Raw genomic sequence first — 22701 nt, 5'->3', positions numbered from 1 at the left:
AATGCTCGCGACGCGCGCTGGCCACATGCTTTCAAATGCGCCGGAGCGGAGCTATCGGCCCCGAGTACACCTGCTGCCACCTTGCGGAAAACTGGTGGCAACTCGAGCACCTCCGTGAGACGCGCGGCGCCATGGCGGAGCGGCGCGTCGGGCCCCCTGTTATTCTACCACTGTGGCCAAAACAACTGACTACGACTATAGTTCCAGTTATTTCATTTCCACACCCACAATTTTGGCGCGCTTGCTTGGGGGGAGCAAGACTTTAAAGCTCCTGCTGCCACAACAGCGAGAAAAATTACGCCATCATCGACAATAATGTCGGGCCTTGTTAACAACAAAGTTTTACCGAATTGTAAAACTACTTCAGAATCCCTTTAAGAAAAGCGCCAGCGGAAGCGAGGTTTTATTTTGGGATGACAAGGCGGGCATACAAACACGGACACTAGAAAAAAGACGCATAGAACACCCTCGCCTGTGTTGTTTGCGTCTTTCTTCTAGCGTCTGTGTTTGTGTGCGCGCGTCAAGCTGTCAAAATAAACAAGTAGCAACCTGCCCAGTAAACCGTGCTACAGCGAGTATTCAGCTTAGCGCCGAAGCACGACTCGGCACAATCATCTGTTTGGGCGCTATGTGCCTGGACGCATAGCGCCACCAAAAGGCCGTGAAACACGCAAATACACGCTTTCAGAGCGTAGGTGTGTAGACAATTCGCTTTCGCCAAAGTAGCTGAGGCGCCAACCCCGCACAAGAACATAAGCGTTAGATATGGTGCTTATCACGACAGCGAAGAGGGCAGGCCCAAGAGCAGACCATAGAGACAGCAGATAAGGCGTAGAAGTGGAAAGAGGCCAACCATTCAATTTTCCCTGAAATTCCCATTTAAAACCTCTTCTTCATCCGCAAACAGTGGTATGAAATGCAGGCATTGCAATGATGTCGGTGAAACGTTCGAAAGCCTCCCAGAAGTTTCGCTATGTTTGTCTCGGAGTTTGAATGGGAGCGTTGCAGCAAGACAAACTCGTTGCAGTAGGGCAAAGGCAACGAGCTAGTTCCTGGTCCGCTCTCACAACAGCATTTCGTAAAGCTTTTCTTTTCTTTTCGTGGTGAATCAGGCCGATGCCTGCTCAACATATGTCAAATGGGGCTGAGGGGGCGGCTGCACGAGCATATTTCAAGAGATAAGCTATCGGGAGGTAATCGTGGCTTCTACAAGGAAATCGCCTCCAGTGTAAAAGTGTAAGATGCGTTTCAGTGCGATTGCCTGTCTAATGTAAAATGAAAGAAATGTGTCGTGTCTTGTCGGATATGTTGTGCCCTGTGCTCTTCTGCGCGTCATTGTACAGTGATGGCCGTTATAGGGACGATTTAAAGAGTGGGGAGAAAAAGTAGATCCCACCAGGAATGAAAACATTTCAAATTTCCACCACAAATTTATCAGTCAAGAAGGTGTTGGATGGAAATGAAATATTTCTACCACGAGAATCGCACTGTTTAATCAGAAAGCACCCAGAGAAAATGGATAATGCATTTTTGTAGCTGCGGAGGGGTTAACGTTTCGTATCGGTTACAAATGGTCATTAGAGAAGAATCTCCATGAGGCTCAAATGGTATCCGATACATCGGCATAAGGAATCAGAGTGGCGTACATTCTGATTTAATTACGTTACGATACCGCCACTGTACTTGGCCGTCTAGCGTGGCAGGATACCACATTGAAAAGGAGCTGCGGCCGGCATGAAAGCGGAAGTTGAACCTCACTAGTGTCTCTCAAGAGCACAACCGCTGGAGGTTCGCGTTCATTTTAGTTAAACGAAGCCACTAGGATGCTGACTCGTTGCACATCCGTCAAATGTTCTGTGTACATTGTGCATAATTTTAATCATTGTACTTTTATAAAGTTTTATGTACCAATGTCACGTAATACAGAAAAAACGTCGGCACAGCCCACGCCTTGTGAGAATCGGTTTTCTGCGAAGCAGTCAGAAAGCACTTCTATGCTTTATTTTATGGCTTTGATCCAAGTGTTACGAGGTCGATCAACGTGTTTTTGCAAGTGTAGTAGTGTGTACATCGTGGGCTTACCAGGCACCTGGAGAACACTGACGTTTAAGGGTAACTTATGGTCTGACGTAACGCGAGCACTCACGTTAGAGCACATACTTCAGTATTATAAAAAAAAATATATATATGTGCACTTTACGGTGTAATGATGTGAATATCATGCGTAACTTTAGTCAATGTATTCCTCCTGGGTCGACAAACTCTTCAATATAGCTTGCACAATTATAGGAATACAAATTTATTCTCTATCAGACTGCTATAAAAGCGGAGCGAACACTGGAACCACAGACGTTAACCTGATATTACGCCTGTACCGTAGGAGTACATATGTAGTGTTTATTGTTTTCTCATAAAATTTGATGGCCAGCACAACAACCACAGTTGAAGTTGCACCGGCATTACGCCGGCAGGTTTCTCTTGTGCGTATTTACCAAAAGTGGACTGCGGGCCTCTGTGTCTAATCTTTCTTCTGTCTCTCATTCCCCATTAGCAGTGATTTTGCTGTGGGAAACACCGGCGCACACTGCATGCTTCGTCCCTCCACATGCTTCGTCCCTACCATGGCGCCAACTGTCCTGAATGATTCTTTAATCTGCGCGCGTTCCCTTGAACTCCTTTCGAATGGCGCCACGTATCAATCTCATCTTCTGTGTGCTCTTTTGCTCGGAAAGAGCTTCACAGGAGACATAAGAAAAGAGAGCCAGGGTAGTGTTGTCATCTTGCCGCAAAGTGGCTGCAACAGATTAAAAAAAACGCCAGCGGAAGCAAGTTTTGATTTTAAGAGGATAACGCGCGAACACAAACACGGACACTAGAAGAACGACGCAAAGAACACCGGCGACTGTGTTGTTTGCGTCTTTCTTCTAGTGTCCGTGTTTGTGCGCGCGCGTTATGCTGTCAAAGGAATAAGTACCAACTTGCCCAGTCACCCGTGCGAGAACGAGTTTTCAGCTTGCCGTAGAAGCGCGGCTCGGTATAGTAATCTAGTTGGGCGCCATGTCCTTAGACGCATAGCGCCACCTATAGGCCGGGAAACACGGAAATACACGCTTTCAGAGCACAGGTGTGTAGACAATCCTCTTTCGCCAAAATAGATAAGGCGCCAAACCAGCAAAAAAGAACATAATATTCACACTTGATGCTTATCACGTCAGCGAAGAGGGCAGACCACAGAGGCAGGAGATAAGGCGTAGAAGTGAAAATAGGCCAACCAATCAGTTTTCCCCGAAACTTCGATTTCCAACCTCTTCTTTATCAGCAAGCAGTGGTATGAAATGAAGGTATTGCGTTACTGTCGATGAAACGTTCAAAAGCTACCCAGAATTTTCGCTATGTTTGTCTCGGAGTTTGAATGGGAGCGTTGCAGCAAGATCAGCTCGTTGCAGTAGGGCAAAGGCAACGAGCTAGTTCCTGGTCCCCTCTAGGTACTGCAGCTGGTAAAGTTTTTTTTTTTCGTTGTGAAACAGGCCGATGCCTGCGCACCGTATGTCAAATGGGATTGAGGAGGCGGCTGCCCGAGTATGTTTCAAGGGATAAGGTATCGGGAGGTACTGGGGGTTTTTACAATGAAATCGCATCCAAAGTATGAGTGTAAGATGTCCTTCAACGCGATTACCTGTCTAGTGTGAAACGAAAGGAATGTATGGTGTCTTGTCGGATATGTTGTACTGTGTGCTCTTCTGTGGGTTATTCTAAAGGGGTGGCCCTTGTAGGGATGGTTTAAAGAGAGTTGAGGTAAAAGAGATCCCATCAGGAATTAAAACGTTTTAAATCTCACAACACAACAGTTAAGATGGTTTTCGATTGAAATGAAATATTTCCACCACGAGAATCGTACTGTTTAATCAGAAAGCACCCAGAGACAATAGATAATGCATTGTTACAGTTGCGAAGGGGCTAACGTTTCGTATCAGTTACAAAAGGTCATTAGGGAAGAATCTCCATGAGGCTCGAATGGTATCCGGTACACAGACATAAGGAATGAGGGTGGCGTACCTTCTGATATAATTACGTTGCTACACCGCCACTCTACTTGGCCGTCTAGTATGGTAGGATACCACATTGATAAGGAGGCGCTGTTGGCACGAAAGTGGAAGCTGAATCTCGCTAGTGTCTCTCAAGAGTAAAGCCGCTGGAGGTTTGCGTTCATACTAGTTAAACGAAGCCACCACGATGCTGGCTGGTTGCAAATCCTGGAAATGCTGTGTGTACTTCTGCATTCTTTTAATCATTATATTTTTGTAAAGTTTTATGTACCCAAGCCAGGCAATAGAGAAAAAGAGAAAGGTGACTAGACCCGTGGGTAAGACACTTGCCTTTGAATTGTGGGGGCCCGGGTTCCAACCCCGGTACTCGGGTGCAAATTTATTACGCTTTATTCATTTATTAAATGCGAAGCATTTCTTAGCGAACCTTTGGCACTTTGAGCGCATCCATCCATCCATCCATCCATCCATCCATCCGTCCGTCCGTCCGTCCGTCCGTCCGTCCGTCCGTCCGTCCATCCATCCATCCATCCATCCATCCACCCCCCCACCCACCCACCCACTTATCCATTCATCCATTCATCTATCTATCTATCTATCTATCTATCTATCTATCATCTATCTATCTATCTATCTATCTATCTATCTATCTATCTATCTATCTATCTATCTATCTATCTATCTATCTATCTATCTATCTATCTATCTATCTAGCCGCCTACGTCTGGGTGCTTACATGATCGCCTCCTTAACTTCATCATCATCATATGTAATGTAGCGTGGTAGAAGAGTGAATAAACAACCAGGCGTCACACCATGCGAATTGCGCAACGAGTAGGTTGTTGAAGGCTTCGCAACCATTACAAAGGGCTCTGCCATAATTCTTCATTGTCATCAGCCACAGCCTCATGATAGTGCACCTAACGCCTTACAGGCTTTTCGCGGGCACCACGGTTTTCCCCAGAATGACGAAAAATGGCTTGGTTGCTGCTTCCTTACTTCACAAAAAAATCACAGCATATCCACGGAGTAAATGATGATGAGTGGGCGAAGCTGCGGAGGTTCATCGGTAAACCGTGAATCTTCCGTGAATTCTGCCGAGTACATCATCACCGACGTGAGATCGGGCGCGTTTATACTAAAGGTTCGATGAGAGTTATGACGACTTGCAGCTCACTTCAATTTTACATGTACGCTGTGAATTTTCATTGTTTAGAAAACCATTGCTTTAGAAAACATCTGGCGTCTTTCGTTAAGCAGTTGGCGTCTTTTCGTTTTGCTTTAGAAACATCTGGCGTCTTTTCCTTTTGCTTTTAGAAAACATCTGGCGTCTTTCGTTGGGTTATTTCATCAATCAACGGCGTTTTGAACAAAATTTTTATGGCTGCTAATGGGAATGAGAGACAGAATAAGTCGGCTTTTAGCTAACACTTACACTTCTACCTTTACTAACGTTTTCCTACTGGAACATGCCAATGGCTGCTAATGGGGAATGAGAGACAGAAGAATTCGGCTTTTAGTTAACGCGCACGCTGCGAATTTTTTATTGTTCAACAACACACAGGAGAAATCTCCCACCGGCACTACCTTGGAGGTCAAGATCTGGTACTAGCGTTAAGACTAGTTACGCACTACGACGGGGACGAACGGGTGCCGCTTTAAGGAGCTTCGCCCCTAATATTATGAAGAATTATATTGTAGTGGGTTTTTCGCAAGTGCACTTCTATGGGTTGCCAAGGAAGCCCATAAGGCCCCCATGATCCATTTTTGCTCATGGTCTCAATAAAGTTCTTTCCCTCGCTCTGTCTCTTTCTCACGATAGCGTATGGTATATATCGCGGTGGGAAAGTGAAATAACGACCGGGCGTCACACAATGCGAATTACGTAACTAGTGGGTCGTTTAAAGCTTGCAAACCATTCCAAAAGCTCAGCCACAATTCTTCATCGCCATCAGCCGTCGCATCAAGAAAATGCACATAATGCCTTACAGATGGTACCTAGCTTCTCCGCACAATGACGAATAATGGCCGTAGTGGGTGCTTGCAAACTTCACAAAGAGAGAGAGAAATGAACTTTATTTTTGACCAGGCTCTTTGTACTTCAGTCCTAAGGTGGGTGGCCTCCTCAGTCCAGGTAGCCATGGCTCGCTGCCGCCGCCCGAGCCCTGTTCACCAATCGTAGCTGGTTGTCAGGGTCTTGCGTCACCAGCAGAGCCTCCCACTGGTCTTCTAAATGTTTCTCTATATCTGCACCTTCCTCTTCGTTTTCGCTTGGGGCTGATGACGGTGGTACATCCGGATCGTTCGTGCACTGCAGCACCATGTGGCGCAGGGTGTTGCGCGTGTCCGGTGGGCAAAACTTGTAGTCCTCCTGTAGGTCCCTGGATACAGTGCGTGCATCAATGTTCCGTGTGGGTAAGTTGCGGCCTGGTGTCTTCTCCAGGTCACCGCTTGCTCCCTACTCAGACTCTTGTGTGCCGGCGGGTACCGCTTCCTCTGCTTCCTCTAATGCGCCAAAATGTCTGAATACTTCGGTATCCGTTCATCCTCGTTGTGACAGCCATCAGTACGTGTTCTCTGCGTGTCGGAGATGGCTCGGCGTGCATGATCTCGAGCCGCAGCGTGCGCCGCCTGGTTCCCCGCGAGAGACTCGTGTCCCGGTGTCCAGAGGATGGTGGTTTCTTCCACCTTCGTGCTCTTTAGCACATGGAGTGCTGCCTTTCCGATCCTTCCGTTCATGTACCTTCTGCACGCTTCTTGCGAATCCATGATCACGGTAACCAGCGTTTTCTTGCATGCAGAGGTGGCCAGGGGTATGCCCAACTCTTCCGCTGTACTTGCGTCCTTGGTACGTATGGATGTTGCTGTCTGTTCTTCACCGTTTTCGTCGACCACGCTGGTTACAAAACGGTCATTTGTAATGTTAGCCGCTGCGTCCGTGTACCTCACGTATTCTTCATTGCGGTTGGTGCGTTTTAATGTTTCCCTTAGCAGTTGTATACTAGCGTGTCTTCTTCCCTTATCGTACTCAGGATGCATGTTTCTTGGCATATTGCTTATGTGTAGGTTGTTTCTGATCTAGTGCGGGATACGCTGAGGAACGTGCATGCTATCTTCGACTTGATAACACAGATCTTGAAGTAGGGCTCTACCCGTATTCGTCAGCCTTAGTCTCTCCAGCTGGTTGACATTGCGCGCTTCCACGAGCTCTTCCTATGTGTTGTGCACTCCCATTTTAAGCAGCTTTTCCGTGGATGTGAAGGGCGACAGGCCCATGGTAATCTTGTGGGCTTTTCTGATTAGAGCGTTTATTTTAATCCGTTGACTGTTCTTCATTGTATTCGTATTGAGTCCCGTACGTGATTATGCTTGCGATTAGCGCTTGTATAATTTTCGTGCAATCTTCTTCTTTGAGTCCGTGAGTTTTGCTAGTCACTCTTTTGATCAGATGACTAACTTGTTGCACGGTTTTCTGAATCCTTTCTAACTCTGCTCCCCCGACCCCGTCCTTTTGAATTAAGGGTCCCAAGATACGAAGCGTTGAAACCAGAGTAATTATGACGCCTCCTACTTTCACTTCCGGGTCTCGTGTCTGCTGCGGTTGTCGGCCTCTTGCGCGCTTTTTAGCACTAGGAGCTCAGACTTTTCTGGTGCGCACGTCAGTCCACATGCTTCCGGGTATCTTTCTGTTCTGTCAACCGCTTCTTGCAGAGCATCTTGCTGTTTGCCTGTGGATCCTCCCGTAGTCCAGATGGTGAGGTCGTCAACATATATTGCATGGCCAATCCCTTCTATTTCTTAGAGTTCCTTTGATAAGGAGCTCATCGCCAGATTGAGTAGCATTGGAGAGATAACGGAGCCTTGTGGCGCACACCTCGGTGGTATTTCAAACTTCTCGGAGCGCAAGTGGCCTATTCCCACTGTGGCTGTCCTCTCTTTCAGAAAAGCTCTTATGTAGTTATACACCTTTTCTCCGCAGTTATAGACGTTCAGGTGTTGTAGTATGGCTTCGTGCGACATGTTGTCAAAAGCCCCTTTCACGTCTGCATCGAGGATGGCTCTCTGGGTGTGCGTGTCCAATTTGTCTATGACTTTTTCCTTGATCTGCAGTAAGACGTCTTGCGTGGACAGGTGAGCTCTAAATCGGAACATGGTTTTTGGGACATGTCCGCTGTCCTCGAGATATTCGATCAGGAGGTTGTGCACCATGTGCTCGTAGAGTTTTCCAGCACACGAGGTGAGAGAAATAGGTCGTAAGTTCTTAACCGTGATGGGCTTGTTGGGTTTAGGAATCATGATTACTTCAGCATGTTTCCATTCCGGTGGGACTTTACCGCTTTCCCAGAGTTCATTGACATACTTTAAGAGAGCGTCTAGAGATGGTCCATCTAGGTTCCGGAGTGTCTTATTGTTTATTCTGTCGTTGCCCGGTGCCGTGTTGCGGGTGAGTTTGCTGAGGACCCTCTCTACCTCTGCCAACGTGAAGGGTCGATCCATTTCGGTGTTTGGGTTACCTCGATATTCGTCAAAGCGCGAATGTACATTATTCTTCCGCTGCGTACCAAGGAACTTCTCCTTCCCTTTTTTGATGATGACTTCCGCTTCCCCCGGGTGGTTGTGTATGAGTATGTGTACTTTCTGTTTTGCTGCGCTCTTGGTCTCTTTCTTGGCAAGGAGAGTCTTGAGTATGCCCAGGTACGCTTGGTGCTTAGGGTTTCTTGAAGCATATTCCATGTGTTGTGCCAGTTCTTTCCAGTTGTTCCGAGTACTCTTGCGCCTCCTCAACCAGCTTGGAGATCCCAATCTCGAGTTTGCGGTTCCACTTGTGGCGTTGCCAGCATCTCGCGAGTCCCCTCCGCGCCTCCCACAGGTGCAGTAGGTGGGGGTCAACAACGGGGGTGTCTCGACAATTGGACTACCCTCGTGTGCTTCTCCGCTCTTTCCACGTCTTTTCGGGTCCACATTTCGATGTCGTCTATCGTAGCATGAACAGCGCTCTCGTCTTTGCGAAAGGTTTGCCAGCCCGTTATCTTGGCCTTTCCGATCTTTCCGGTCCTTTGGCGGGCTGTAGACGTTTAACACGAAGAGGCGTTGCTGGTGTTTTTTTCTCGGGCACAATTTCCACGAGGGTGTGCTCGATGCGGTCGTGGATGCAGTATTGCCAGAAACTGCACAAAAATAATATTTGTGGCGTAGTGGGTGCGTTCCTAGTGTACTTGCCCCAAGAGAGTTTATAGCGCATGGAGGAAAGAAAAGGAAAGGAGGGGGATTACGTCACGCAGCCAGCCTTAGCAAGCCAACTCGTTTTGAAGCCATCAGTGTCTGCCCAACACGTGACCTTTTCCGTCAAGATCACGCAAGAAATGAGGTTTGCTAAAACTGCTGGTTGGGCGAGTTGGTTGATGATTAAAAATGAGGTTTGCTGACATATCGGGTGCGGCGCCCGGTAGCTTTTAATCGAAGCGCGCTTGTTCGGCGCAGACCGGCCGGCTCACAGAGGTGGTTCAAGAACAAAACTCCAGCGGTAGTAATAAAACCTACTGCGCGCTCTGACGTTTTGATCACGTGCTGGGCCGACACGGCAGGCTTCAATAGCGTGGCGTAATGCTCCCTCCTTTCTTATTCCTTCCTCCACATTATAAGCGGCTCTCCAAATGCCACTCTTCCAGCTTTCGCTGTGACTGTGCTGCTCTTTCCGCGCAGGCCTGGCGTTCTTAAATGCGCAGCATGTCTCAGTGAACTTCTGCGTCTTTGAGCGTATCTATCTATCTATCTATCTATCTATCTATCTATCTATCTATCTATCTATCTATCTATCTATCTATCTATCTATCTATCTATCTATCTATCTATCTATCTATCTATCTATCTATCTATCTATCTGTCTGTCTGTCTGTCTGTCTGTCTGTCTGTCTGTCTGTCTGTCTATCTATCTATCTATCTATCTATCTATCTATCTATCTATCTATCTATCTATCTATCTATCTATCTATCTATCTATCTATCTATCTATCTATCTATCTATCTATCGACGACTTTGTGCTCTCCTGGCCGTTTCGTTGATGCGTTCTTTAGCAAGATTGGTATGTTTTAAAATGACTGTATGACGAACGTAAATGACAGGTCTTAACGTGAAAATCTTGACATGTTTGCCGTTCATGGCAAACATGTCAAGTTTGCCATGAACGCTGACATGTTTGAAACACGTTGACATATTTGCCATGAACGGCAAACATGTCAACATGTTTGCCATTAATTAAATGATATGTATACCAAAATTGGCATGAGAAAAATTTCCGTATGAGGAACATAAATTACAGGTTGTAACATGAAAACCATGACATGCATGTCATCCACGGCATGAATTAAATGCCACACTCATGGTGTGCTCGCGGCCGTTTCGCTAGCTTGACATGTGCCATATTTAATATTACGAGGTATGACTGCATGACGGAGGTACATAAATGACAGCTGGTACAATGGCAATCATGATATGCATGTCATGTAGGGCATGATTTACATGCCACACTGATGGTTCGGTAAAGTCCGTTTTGCTAGCTTTTATACCGCAAAACTGGTTTTGCGGGACGTGCCTGTAAGACAAACTAAATGACAGGTGGCAACATGACAATCGTTACATATATGTCATGTAGGTCCTGATATACATACCACACTCATGAAGCGATCGCAGCCTGTTCGCTAACTTGATATACACCAAAAGTGGTATTGCGCGACGTAACTGTAATACGAACATAAGTGACAGGTGGTAACATGACAATCGTGGGATGCATTTCATGCACATCATTTGCATGTTACGCTCGTGGTGATTCACGGCCGTTTCGCTAGCTTGATATGCTCCATAACTGGTGTTGCGTGACGTGATTTTATGACGAACGCGAATGACAGGTGGTTAAGTGACATGCATGTCATCTACGGCATGATTTGCATGCCACACTCATGGTGTGCTCGCGCCGTACCGCTAGCTTGATATTCACCAAAGTTGGTTTTGCGGGACGTGTCTCCACACTGACCATGTCCCCCTTTGGACTGCTACGTTGCACGATTTCTGGCATTCGTGCTATCAGAAAGATCATTAAGCCACATCGTATCGCTTATTGCGTAACATATTCTCAGCTGCCCCTTTTCGATAGCGACGCAATTTGATGTAATCGAGCGTCAAGCATGACATATTTTTAGATGCGAAGTATCTCATGGCGGAGTTCAATCCGGTGGTGGTGTGCGGCGTGACCACCCTTACTGCGCATGCGCATACCCTCTCCACTCACCCTCTCCTTCCTCCTCTCCACACCCCCTCTCCCTCTCCACTTCACCTCTCTTATCTCCCTCTCTCCCCTTTACCTCTCCACTTCCCCTCTCTCATTTCCTCTCTCCCCTTTGCCTCTCTACATCCCCTCTCCCATTTCGTTCTCTCCCCTTTACCCCTCTCCACATTCCCTCTCCCACCCCCCTTTCCACTCCCCCTTTCCACTCTTCCTTTAAACACGCGGTATAGATTTCAAAACAGGAGAAAGTGCCTCAGATCAGGCTGGCCGACGTTTCGATAGGGGACCTATCTTTGTCAAAGGCGCCTTGTCATCCCTGGCGTGTTAGTTTTATGGGGTTAGTGATGACGTCATGTCCAACGGCGGCGCGTCTGTTGCTGTTGGTAATTTCTGCCTGGAAAGAGAGAAACTCGAAAGCAGAGGAGTAAAGCCCTTGCCACATTTCAAGAAGGTTTGCAAACACGTTCGGGTCTGCCATGTCAGAGTTAAAGGTAGCTGCAAAGAAATAAAAAAAAAGGGGGGGGGGTACAACCAAGCGAGAGGGCAAGTGCAGCCATCACAAAGAGCTGCAGAAGGTGGTGAGGAAGGAACTACAGGCTGGGAGAAAAACCGGCCGGCTCTTTTCAAATGTCCGCGAAGGAGCTGCAGAAGGTGGTGGGGAAGGCAGCTACAGACGACAAAAAAAAAAAGAAAGGTACTCGGGCGGCGTACGTTTAAAATGCCGCCTGCCTACTTTAAGTGATATTGAAAGGGTTGCCTGAAAAAGCAAGCTCCTGCTTAATGGGTAAAGTAATTGGCTGGCATATGCATCCAGTGTCGTCGGTGGCTTCCAAAAATTGGGCGCCCATCAACTAAGAGGGGAAAAAAGAAGAAAAAAAGGTTGAAAGGAACGAGGGGCGGCCGGGGTGGGAACAATCGGAATAAGACTCGTAGAACTTCCTGAGAAAGCGAGGGCTGTGACAATGCTGGCCAGAAGCGGCCTTTGGAGCGCGGAAAGGGGGAAGAAACCATGGTTCGGATTCACTAGAAAATGAAAACATCTTAAGAGAATAATATCTATATGTATGTGCACATTTATACATGCAAGGTTAGAGATATTAAAAAAGAATATTGATAGTGTATTATGGGAGCTGGTCGGGATTTTATTTTGCGAATAGGTTAAGGTTTTTGAAAGCTGAGCGTACTTCATGTTTCTTAATATTATAGGAATCATGCTATGGCTTTTAACGATTCCAATTACCACGAGCTAGATTTATTCCTGATGGGTGTAGGGATTGAAATTTGTGTATCAAATACGATTCCATGTATTTCCTCTCACGTGGTGACCGGAAGTTTGTTTGTAGAATGTAAAGTTTGGCGTGATAGAAATTGTGGTCTTGTTGATTGAAGTGGCTGGCTACTGCTTTTGGTAACTTGTGCTTTGTGTCTGCGCGGTGGCCGTTCAGTCTTACATGAATTGGTTGTCCAGTTTCGCCTATGTACTGTTTTTACAGGTGGCACACTCAATGCAGTAGATCAGGTTGTTTGAGGTGCACGTGAAGTTCGATGTTACCTTGTGAAGGTAATCGGATGCTGTGCTTTTTACGTTGGTGGCTGGCTGTATATGTTTGCACGTAGAACATCTTGGACGCCCACAGGGTCCAGACGTTGGTGTAGTTTTTGTTGCGAGTTTTGCATGTACGAGCATATCTTTAAAATTGGCGTTGCGTCTGTAGGCAACCTTAGGCGGTTCGGGGAAGATTTTTTAAGTTTCTGGTTGGTTGTTAGAATCGGATAGTATTTTGCGAGGATGTTGTTTATGTTCGGAAGTGCGTTGGAAAATTTTGTAGTGAGAAGAGGCGTTGTTGTGTTGTGGTTTTAGGGCGTGGTTTGAGTGTCTCAGTGCGATCTAGTTTTAGTGCGTCCGTGTAAGCCTTATGAAGGAACGCGTTGGATGGCTTCTGTTTGCTAGTGTTTCTTTTAGGGTAGTAAGTCTGTTTACGTAATCCTGATCCTCTACGCATATGCGACGTAACCTTGTGCTTGGCTCCTGAAAATGCCCTGTTTACAATGTTTTGGTGATGGCTAGTATAATCTAGGTATTGTTGCTTGTCAAATGGTTTCTTATACAGCGTAGTCTTTAATATACCATTCTCAAGATATATGGTTGTGTCAAGAAAGTTGATGCACTCAGCTGAGGCCTCGGACGTGAACTTTATCGTTGGATGAAAGGAGTTTAGGAATGATGTAAATTTTAGCTAGACTGTCCCTGCCGTGGACCCCATATATAAGTATGTCATCAATGTACCGAAGGTATGTGTGGGGTTTGTCTGCGCAGCGAGCCAGGAAGTCTGTTTCCAGAATTCCCATGAATATGTTTGCATAAGTGGTGCGAATGGGGTGCCCATGCTTGTTCCTTGTATTTGAAGGTAGTAATTTTCTTCAAATTCAAAATAGTTGTGTGATAGTACTAGTTCGAGTAATGATAAATATACTTCAGTAGAATGCTGTACATTATGTTGATTTAAAGTTGCTTTATTGAGGTTAGGCCCTCTGGGATCGGGATATTCGTGTATAAAGCGGTAACGTCTAGTGTGACGAGGATGGCGTTTTGTGGTAGTGTGCCTTGCTATTAATCTCTTCTATTATTCGCAGTAGGTGTGGGGTGTCCTGTACAAATGACGGGAGTGTCTTCGGAATGTCCCCGAGAAAGTGGTTAAGGAATTCGGAGAGGCTCTCGGTTGGGGTGTTGTTATTTGATACTATTGGGCGCCCTGGAATATTGGCAGTGTATAATTCGGTGGATGGTACTTTGTGAATTTTGGGGAGGAGGTAAAACCGCCCTGCTGCTTGTTGTTTGGTTTCAGAAACTGAATTCTGATGGAGTTATTAATTCATCAGCAAGGAGGGATCTAAGTGTGTTAGTGATTGTGAGTGTGTATTGTTCTGTTGGATCGCTGTCTAGTTTGCGGTAGTGTTCTGGTTTATTGAGTTGTCTGTAAGCCTCGTGCTTGTACTTCTGTGTTGGCCAAATGACTATGCTTCCTCCCTTATCGGCTTCCTTGATGATAATGTCTTCGCGCGACTTGAGGTTAGAGATGATGCGACTCTCCGAATAAGTCATGTTCCTAGGCTTTTTAGATGATTTCGATTGATTAATGATTTCTGTAGTGATAGCTTTAAGATATAAGTCGAGTTCAATTGCCTGTTCTGGCTTGGGAGTCCAAGTAGACTGAGCCCTGAGCGTTGTAGTACCTGTTTCTGCTCCATCGTTATCTGCAAAAAAGTGTCTAATGCGCATTCTTCGTGAAAATTCTGTGAGGTCTCTGTGGAGTTCGAATTCATCTATTGTGTTGTTGGTTGGACAAAAGTTTAGGCCCTTGCTCAGGACCCTTGTTTCCTCTAGGCTTAATGTACTTGAAATGTCTACAACATTGGACTGCTCTATTTGTGTGATGTTAGCTGTGCTTGGTATTTCTCTGTTTGTACTGTCAGTTGTTAGCGGGACTAGGGTGGTTGTTGGGAGGGTGTTCCTTGATTGGAAATCATTTCTTATTCTGCTTTTGCCTCAATTTTTATTCGTTTTTCTTTATATTGTTCTAGGTCCCTTTTTTCTTCGGTTGTTAGAACTATGTCTCGAGTTTTTGGGAAAATTCTTCAATTTGTTCTATGCAGTGGCTCTTGAGTATATTTAAGAGAGAAAATGAAGCGTTGTCTAGTGCTGTTTGCCAGTTATCTTGATATTGGGTGGAGAGAGTACTAACGCGGGTGTCGCTTTCAGTTTTAGTCCTTTGGAATTGTGTTGTTCTTTATGCAGTGCTTGTACGTGTTGAGGTGGCAGGTGTAGTTGGTGAGTTTTGGGTTAGTTTTCTAGCTTGTAAAAATTCAATGCGGCGTGTCTGGGGAGTAGTGATTTCAAGGGTTTGTCACTTGTTTGTCTTAGTGCGGGTGGATCTGGCGTGTGTCCGCGCGTTCGGTTTGGGAGCTCTTTGAACTTCTGGTTCGTTAGATTCGACGACTGTTGCGGCCTGGGTGTCCGTGTGTGGGGGTATGAGAGTGGGCGTCTGCGTGACAACTTCGGTTGCGGATTTTGTTTCGTCGGTCTCGGTTGTGTCGGGTTCCTGGTGGTAGTGTGGAGGTGGGCATGTAATTTGTGTGGAAGGTTCGGCTGTGGGCCTCATGTTGGATGTTGTTTGGGTGTAGGCTTCGGCTGTGGACCTTGCGTTGGGTGTAGTTTGTGTGGAGGCTTCGGCTGTGGGTGTCTGTTGCATCGTTTGGCTCACAGACGAGTGTGTTTTCGGTGGTGAGTTCGTCTTTTGTTCTGTTGTTTGCGTGCGGGATGTTACTGAGTGGGCTAGTGTGGCTCTAGTGCGTGGCGCTGTAACGGAGACAGGGATGGTGGAAGGGCCTTGTGTGGGCTGGTAAGTGACGTTATGTTGTCCTTTAATTTAGATGTTTAATGCGCTGAGCGACTGCTGCCAACGCCTCGGTGGTTTAGGTGGAGGCCATCCCAGGCCAAGTGTTCGTGTGGTGAATTGTGTATTTCTGTGTGGTGGATGGCGTCTACGTTCTTGTGAAAATGTGGCAAGTTGAGTATCAGTGTGTTTAGTTTGTTTCTTTCCTCAGTGTGCCTCAGCAGTGCGGTTGTTTGGTGAATCAGTGGGCGGTGTTTGTTTTGTAGTCGAGGAGCCACAGTTGTCACAGTTATGTGTGTGTTCGGGCGAGCTGTCTGGATTGAAAGTATTACGTCGTTTAGTGATTCGATTGTTTCTGCTGCATTTTGACTGTGGAGGTTGTTCGTTCCAACAGTGATAATGAAGTGTGTGGTATCTGTTGGGGCGTCACATACTAGTGTTAAGATGTCGGTTGTCTGTGCGCCGCTCAAATGTCTAATGTATGGTGCTTGTGGGCCTGACGGGAAGTGTTCGTGTAGGTATTTGAATTGGCTGTCGCCTAGAATAGCTACATGCGCCAAGGACAACAAGGGGCACTTACCCTGTTCCGTCATCGTCAGCAGGCATGGAGTCCAAGATCAAGAAGGGAGCCGACGGATGGATACACGTTATAGATTTCAAAACAGGAGAAAGTGCCTCAGATCAGGCTGGCCGACGTTTCGATAGGGGACCTATCTTTGTCAAAGGCGCCTTGTCATCCCTGGCGTGTTAGTTTTATGGGGGTTAGTGATGACGTCATGTCCAACGGCGGCGCATCTGTTGCTGTTGGTAATTCTGCCTGGAAAGAGAGAAACTCGAAAGCAGAGGAGTAAAGCCCTTGCCACATTTCAAGAAGGTTTGCAAACACGTTCGGGTCTGCCATGTCAGAGTTAAAGGTAGCTGCAAAGAAAGAAAAAAAAGGGGGGGGGCGGGTACAACCAAGCGAGAGGGCGAGTGCAGCCATCACAAAGAGCTGCAGAAGGTGGTGAGGAAGGAACTACAGGCTGGGAGAAAAACCGGGCGGCTCTTTTCAAATGTCCGCGAAGGAGCTGCAGAAGGTGGTGGGGAAGGCAGCTACAGACGACAAAAAAAAAAAAAGAAAGGTACTCGGGCGGCGTACGTTTAAAATGCCGCCTGCCTACTTTAAGTGATATTGAAAGGGTTGCCTGAAAAGCAAGCTCCTGCTTAATGGGTAAAGTAATTGGCTGGCATATGCATCCAGTGTCGTCGGTGGCTTCCAAAAATGGGCCCCGTCAAGTAAGAGGGGAAAAAAGAAGAAAAAAAAGGTTGAAAGGAACGAGGGGCGGCCGGGGGGGAACAATCGGAATAAGACTCGTAGAACTTCCTGAGAAAGCGAGGGCTGTGACAATGCTGGCCAGAAGCGGCCTTTGGAGCGCGGAAAGGGGGAAGGAAACCGTGGTTCGGATTCACTAGAAAATGAAAACATCTTAAGAGAATAATATCTATGTATGTGCACATTTATACATGCAAGGTTCAGAGATATTAAAAAAATATTGATAGTGTATTTGGGAGCTGGTCGGGATTTTATTTTGCGAATAGGTTAAGTTTTTGAAAGCTGAGCGTACTTCATGTCTCTTAATATTATAGGAATCATGTTAGACATGCTGAAATTCTCTCCTGCGCAACGCCGCGATGAGCATCAGCGCATGCGCGTCCCCTCCCCCTCTCTCTTTTCTCCTACGCTGGGGCCCCCTCTCTTCGCACGCCTGCCGACCGCGTTTCCCCCGCTCGCCCTGTGAGAATTAACGGCCAGGCGAGAGGGAAGACAAGACGCGCGTAGCGTTCCTCTTCGCGTTCCACGACGCGAGGTCGGTAGCATGCCCAAAGACGCCAACGGAACGCGATCGTGCAAGTGCTCCGGCTTCGCATCGCCTCATGGTCCCCTTTAGCGGGAAATAGTGTAATTTTTTTTGACTTGACCCAACTCTTACAGTAGCGTCATAGAGTAACATAGTAAACATAAGAGTGGTCAATGGCCGCCTTCCGCGGCCCAGGCACGTAGGGTTCATGCCGCCTGATAGGTGGCGCAACCACAAAATCTGAACCAGAAACAATCGATCACTGTGCTGCTATTAAATCACTTATGCGTTAAAAGCAATCTTTTGAAATGCTTAGTTAGTGGAACAGTTCTTCGTACTTTAAAATGGCGGTTGCCATGACTACGGCGCATCCGCACGAATCATTGTTAGGCCTGACCATACCTGGATCACCACCGCGACGCCATTCTTCTCACTCTCCAGCTTCAGCAGTGTCCACGTTTACGCATTTGTGATGAAAAGGTAAGCAAAGCGAATTTTTATATTGCATTATGCTTGTACAGCTTCTCCCTAGGCCACAGATACGGGATGAAAAGCGTATTTTCAAACGCAGTGCTATGCAGCTGAGGCCGTTGAGCACAAGCGTTTCAGAGCGTATGACCGCGTCCCTGTCATACACCGAGCCATCCAAACAATCGACATATTTCAAACCAAGAAATCAGGTTTTATTGTGCACTAACACGTAAAGCATGCCGAAAACAAGTTTTTCGGTTAGAAATACTCGTTATAACCGCCACCTGCTAACGACAAATAAACATGCTACAGTCTCCGATGAAGCCATGCCAAATTACTAGCGCTAACATGGTATTGTAGTAGAAATTAGCCAGCGCTTTTTAGTAGAGGAGATAAGCTCGCCTTCAAATCATCAATGCTGCCCAACCTTCTCTCATGAGCCTTTTGTGCACACTGGCTGCGCATACTTACCCAGGCGTGTGTGTAAACAAGCAGGGGAACACGAATGGCATTCCACCTACTGAAAACAATGTCACCCTTGGCTAGCGCACTTGCGTTCTCTATCGTGAAATCCACCGGGATTCGACACGGCATTCTATCTCTAAATCACAATGTAATCTTTTGTGAAATTGGTGAAGCGTACTTTCATGTATACTGAACATAACCATCGCTTTCGGAACTACAACTCACTGAAAATTCTTAGTTCACGACGGTTACATGCAACGGTTCCGTGCAGGGGCATCAGGCCAGGGAATAAAATGGACTCACAGAAATGTTATCAGACAAATTATTACATTCGAAACAGTTTACCGATCATGGTGAGTACCCAATTGCTTCGTACGCCTACAATAATCCCACGGAAAACCGAATAGTCCTACCATTATCTTCACACGCATAACCTCATACACCATGGTGTTCACAAAGCTTACAAGCGGGATTAAAGCTAGTTGAACGTCATAATAAAGAACACTCAATCAGACCGCCATTCACAGCCATTCAGTAGAGCAATTACCCCGACGCGACTTGTTCAGACCGTGTAAGAGGGCGAAGCTGGGAAAACTAACAGAACCTGATTGAATGCAAGACGAATGCAGAATGGAAGCCGCCACCAGAATAAACGAGCAGTTTTGAGATACTGTACTAATAAGAGTAGAGCTAACAGTGCCGTGATAACTCCCCCCCCCCGCCCTTCCCCAACTTACACAAAGCTAAATTGCATCCTTCAAATTTTCCTGGATCTTGCGTAGACGCAAGTAACGGTCATGCCTTCCGGAGAGCAAATATTAGACAACCACAGCGCCAGGTCTAATTTTTCACACGACATGCAATATATACTGCTGGGGATAACGGGGCATTAGTAAACGTAAAAAAATTCAATCACTAAAATATAGGTAAAGCACGCTGCTAGCACGGGAACGGTGAAATACGATGTGCCCCGAACCTTTTCCCGCCGTAACGGCCGCCTAAGTAGGAGCAAAAAGAGAAAGAAAACCCGCACCGTGATCAAAAAGTCAATCGAATTTCGCCACCCCTCCCCCTTTGTTTTTTTCACCAAGACGCAAATCTGAATCAGCCGCTGTGGGTGAGTTCAAGTTGGAATACTCACAAGTTGGCTTCCGCGCTTGAATAATAAACGGCGCAACACACGCATTGAAATCACAGAAGACATCTAATATCCCGAGTTCCGCGCCCGTCTTCTTTGATTCACTCCACAGAGAGCCGATATCAATTCAAAGCACGGCCCATAATTCTCTTTAAAATAACCACTGCAGGCACCTCCATGTGCGGCGAAAACAAACGAAGGCAGGAACTGAACGTTCAACATGAACGACGCTGCAGCTGCTTGCATACACTTGGAAATACACCTTGCACACAGGAAAAGTGGACGCGGGCATTGCAACAATTCACAGAGCATTTCACACTGTTCTCTCACGGAAGCAGCACAGAGAAGCGGGCGGTACGCTTCTCAGAAGTAGCCACCGTGTTAGTCGTTTTCTTTTCGCCGGCCCGCGACCACACGAGACACAAAAGACAATGCCGCGCACCACGCTTACTAACAGCTCACACAACCATACAACAGGGCCGGGCTTGCCGCCACTCGGCCGACTTCAAACCCAGCAGTTCCCAACGGTCACAACGTATGTTGTCATTGGCCGCAGGAGCGTGCGACTTCGTGGCGTGACACGTAACAGCCAATAGAGTGGCATCGTGACCTCCTCCTCTTATTTCCTTCTCTGTGCTGCGTAGGCAAACAAATAGACTGAGGGAGAGGGGCTTCTAAAACCTCTAAATATTTGAAAGTGGCGATACTCTCCTCTCATTTTGGGGAATACAAACCGAGTCCGTGCGCATTCTCGCTCTCTCCTCGATTCTATTTCCGCATTGGCTGCGTGCGCTGCGCACGGCAGGCTTTTTTTTTTTTTGGCTTCCGCGTACGGGCGACAGCGTTCTATGATGGCGCGCCATTTTTTTTATTTCTTTTGGGTCATACGTGCGTCCTAGTGGTGTTGAAAAATTAGAAAAATGGTGAGAAGAGCACCCAGAATGCTGAACGTAATGTTTCTAAGCAGATTGGTTCCGTCTAAAAGCCGTACGAAAGGAGCATATTTATGTAAATTAACTGAGTCACATGTACCATCAAAATGCCGTAGGCTCCCCTCCACTGAAGCTGGCCGTGGCATCATGATACAACTCCACTGGGCTCCACCGTTGAATGGGAACAAGTGACGTCAACTTTCTCCGAACGTGCATCATGAAACCCCTACCGAGAAACATGCACGCCGAATTTCACGTCAACCGCCGGAAACTTCGAGTCAAGAACCTACAGCGCAGCTATAACCAAGCAGCAGGATTTGGACGACGACGCCTACACCGTTAAACATTACTCTGCCCTAGCTGTCGTGGAAAATCAAGGCGGCATTGTTTTTAAGAATAATACTCATAGAGCTTCTGTTGTTGGTGTTGATTTCCCTCCTGCTTGTTTGATTGTCCCTGTTGATTGTTACGTCAAGAGTCTTTTCATTATGATAAATTTTGCAAAATCGTCGTTTATGTTTACTCATATGTTGAAATGTTCGTGTTCACAATGAATCCTACGTCGCACAGTTGCGCTACAGAATCGTTGCTTCTGTTTTCCGTCACCTGGTTCACTTAAATGCTAGCGGATACTGCGCACTTTTTTGCAGCATGCACAATGCGAGAGTGCTCTATTATTTTGTACACAGCAATGGTACTTTTCAATAAACTCATGATAATTCAGTTTCAATGAATGTGTACCGTTATGTATGCATTCCTGAAAGTGCCTACAGCATTAGTTCGAAAACATCTATTTAGCTGATCCGTACTATTTTTATGTACTATCTTAAACACGGTGCTTTTATAATATGTGCCTCTTTTTATTTATTTTGTATTAGAAGAACTTTCAAAGGGTACATCCTGTTTGCGATAGGCATGCCTGCAGCCTATGTCACCTCCAAAAAACTGCTAACGAATGCACTCTCACGATTCAAAAAGAAGAAAAGACCCGAAATTTGCGCAAAAGACATTGAAACCGAAACTGAAACCATCGTGGCACGACGGCACGGCCGGAAAAGGAACTTTGTCCACGATTCATGCCGGCCGCTGCGAGCGCTAGCAGTCATGTGGGCCGCATGGCTCAATGGGAGTGTCCGCTCTTTACGTTTACTATGTTACTCTATGGCTCAAACGCGTTTCGAATGCACTGCCCAAGGCGGTGGCAAGTCAAGTCGAGGAGCGTTTCTGAATACAGGGATTAATGTCTCCAATTGCTGCCGCCATAAAAATGGTTCATTATTTACAGCGCTACGTAGGGCAGCAAATGATAGCGGTGAGCTCTCTCGAATAAGAGCAGGAATATGAAACCTGCGAAAGCACTCGTCCACCGCAGTGGAGGTGACATATGCACCGCTGATGGAGCCACTTATAACAGAAACTGCAGAGATATGTTGTAGTGGAAGGCCTACGTGCATGTTCTGGTTAGATTTGTTTTTATTAATAAGTACATCTAAACAATAGTAGGGCTAAACATAAGGTAAAAGCGTAAAGCGAAAATACTTACACTTGCTTCTTATCCTTTAGACCAACATCTCTCATCCTAAGATTATTTGCCGAATGTCCTTGTGGCGGTTACCAAAACATCAATCTAAAAACATCATTGTAACCACACAGAGGGACACGCTGAGGGGAAAGAAATGTCAGCACGCACGGAAACACGCAGCGTCCATACCGTTTACAATGCCAGTAGCGTCGCCTTCTAGCTACGCAAGACCGCGGCGCGGCGATTGCCAGCGCTGTACGAGGCTCTGCCGTAGCGTTTTGCTGCAGTTTCTTCACAAGAAAAGAAAGCATTGATAGACCCTGCTTATACATTTGCCTCAGGCTACTCGAAGGCGAAAGCCATCTTATTCTTCTTCTCCATCGATTGTATTGCCCCCCCCCCCTGAAAGCTCAATGCATTCAGCGTAGTTTGGTACTGACGTCGGGGATTGGAGGCATTTAAAACCTTCTACATCTTATGTTGTTATGCAGTGCCTCTGGAATCGGCCCATCTTTGATCAAGTGACTATATCGTGCGATGACGTCCCCATGTGGCGTCACAGTGACGTCACGATGACGTCACGATATTTGTTGACCTGTGACTTGACGATGA

At 46.6% G+C, this 22701-nt stretch overlaps 1 protein-coding gene across 1 annotated transcript in view; it reads right to left on the bottom strand.

The window, feature by feature from the left end:
- LOC119406444 (HEAT repeat-containing protein 1) overlaps nucleotides 1-22701 on the bottom strand; it is a 157274-nt gene that overhangs the window by 30095 nt on the left and 104478 nt on the right. The window contains exons 22-23 of the mRNA XM_049420100.1: nucleotides 7921-9111; nucleotides 6300-6427 (exon numbers count right to left, since the gene is read on the bottom strand). Coding sequence (XP_049276057.1) covers nucleotides 6300-6427; nucleotides 7921-9111 — 1319 coding nt within the window. The remainder of the gene's footprint in view (nucleotides 1-6299; nucleotides 6428-7920; nucleotides 9112-22701) is intronic.

The sequence above is a fragment of the Rhipicephalus sanguineus genome, chromosome 10, assembly GCF_013339695.2.
Source record: "Rhipicephalus sanguineus isolate Rsan-2018 chromosome 10, BIME_Rsan_1.4, whole genome shotgun sequence".
NCBI lineage: Eukaryota > Metazoa > Arthropoda > Arachnida > Ixodida > Ixodidae > Rhipicephalus > Rhipicephalus sanguineus.
This window is presented reverse-complemented; position numbering and strand designations above follow the sequence as displayed.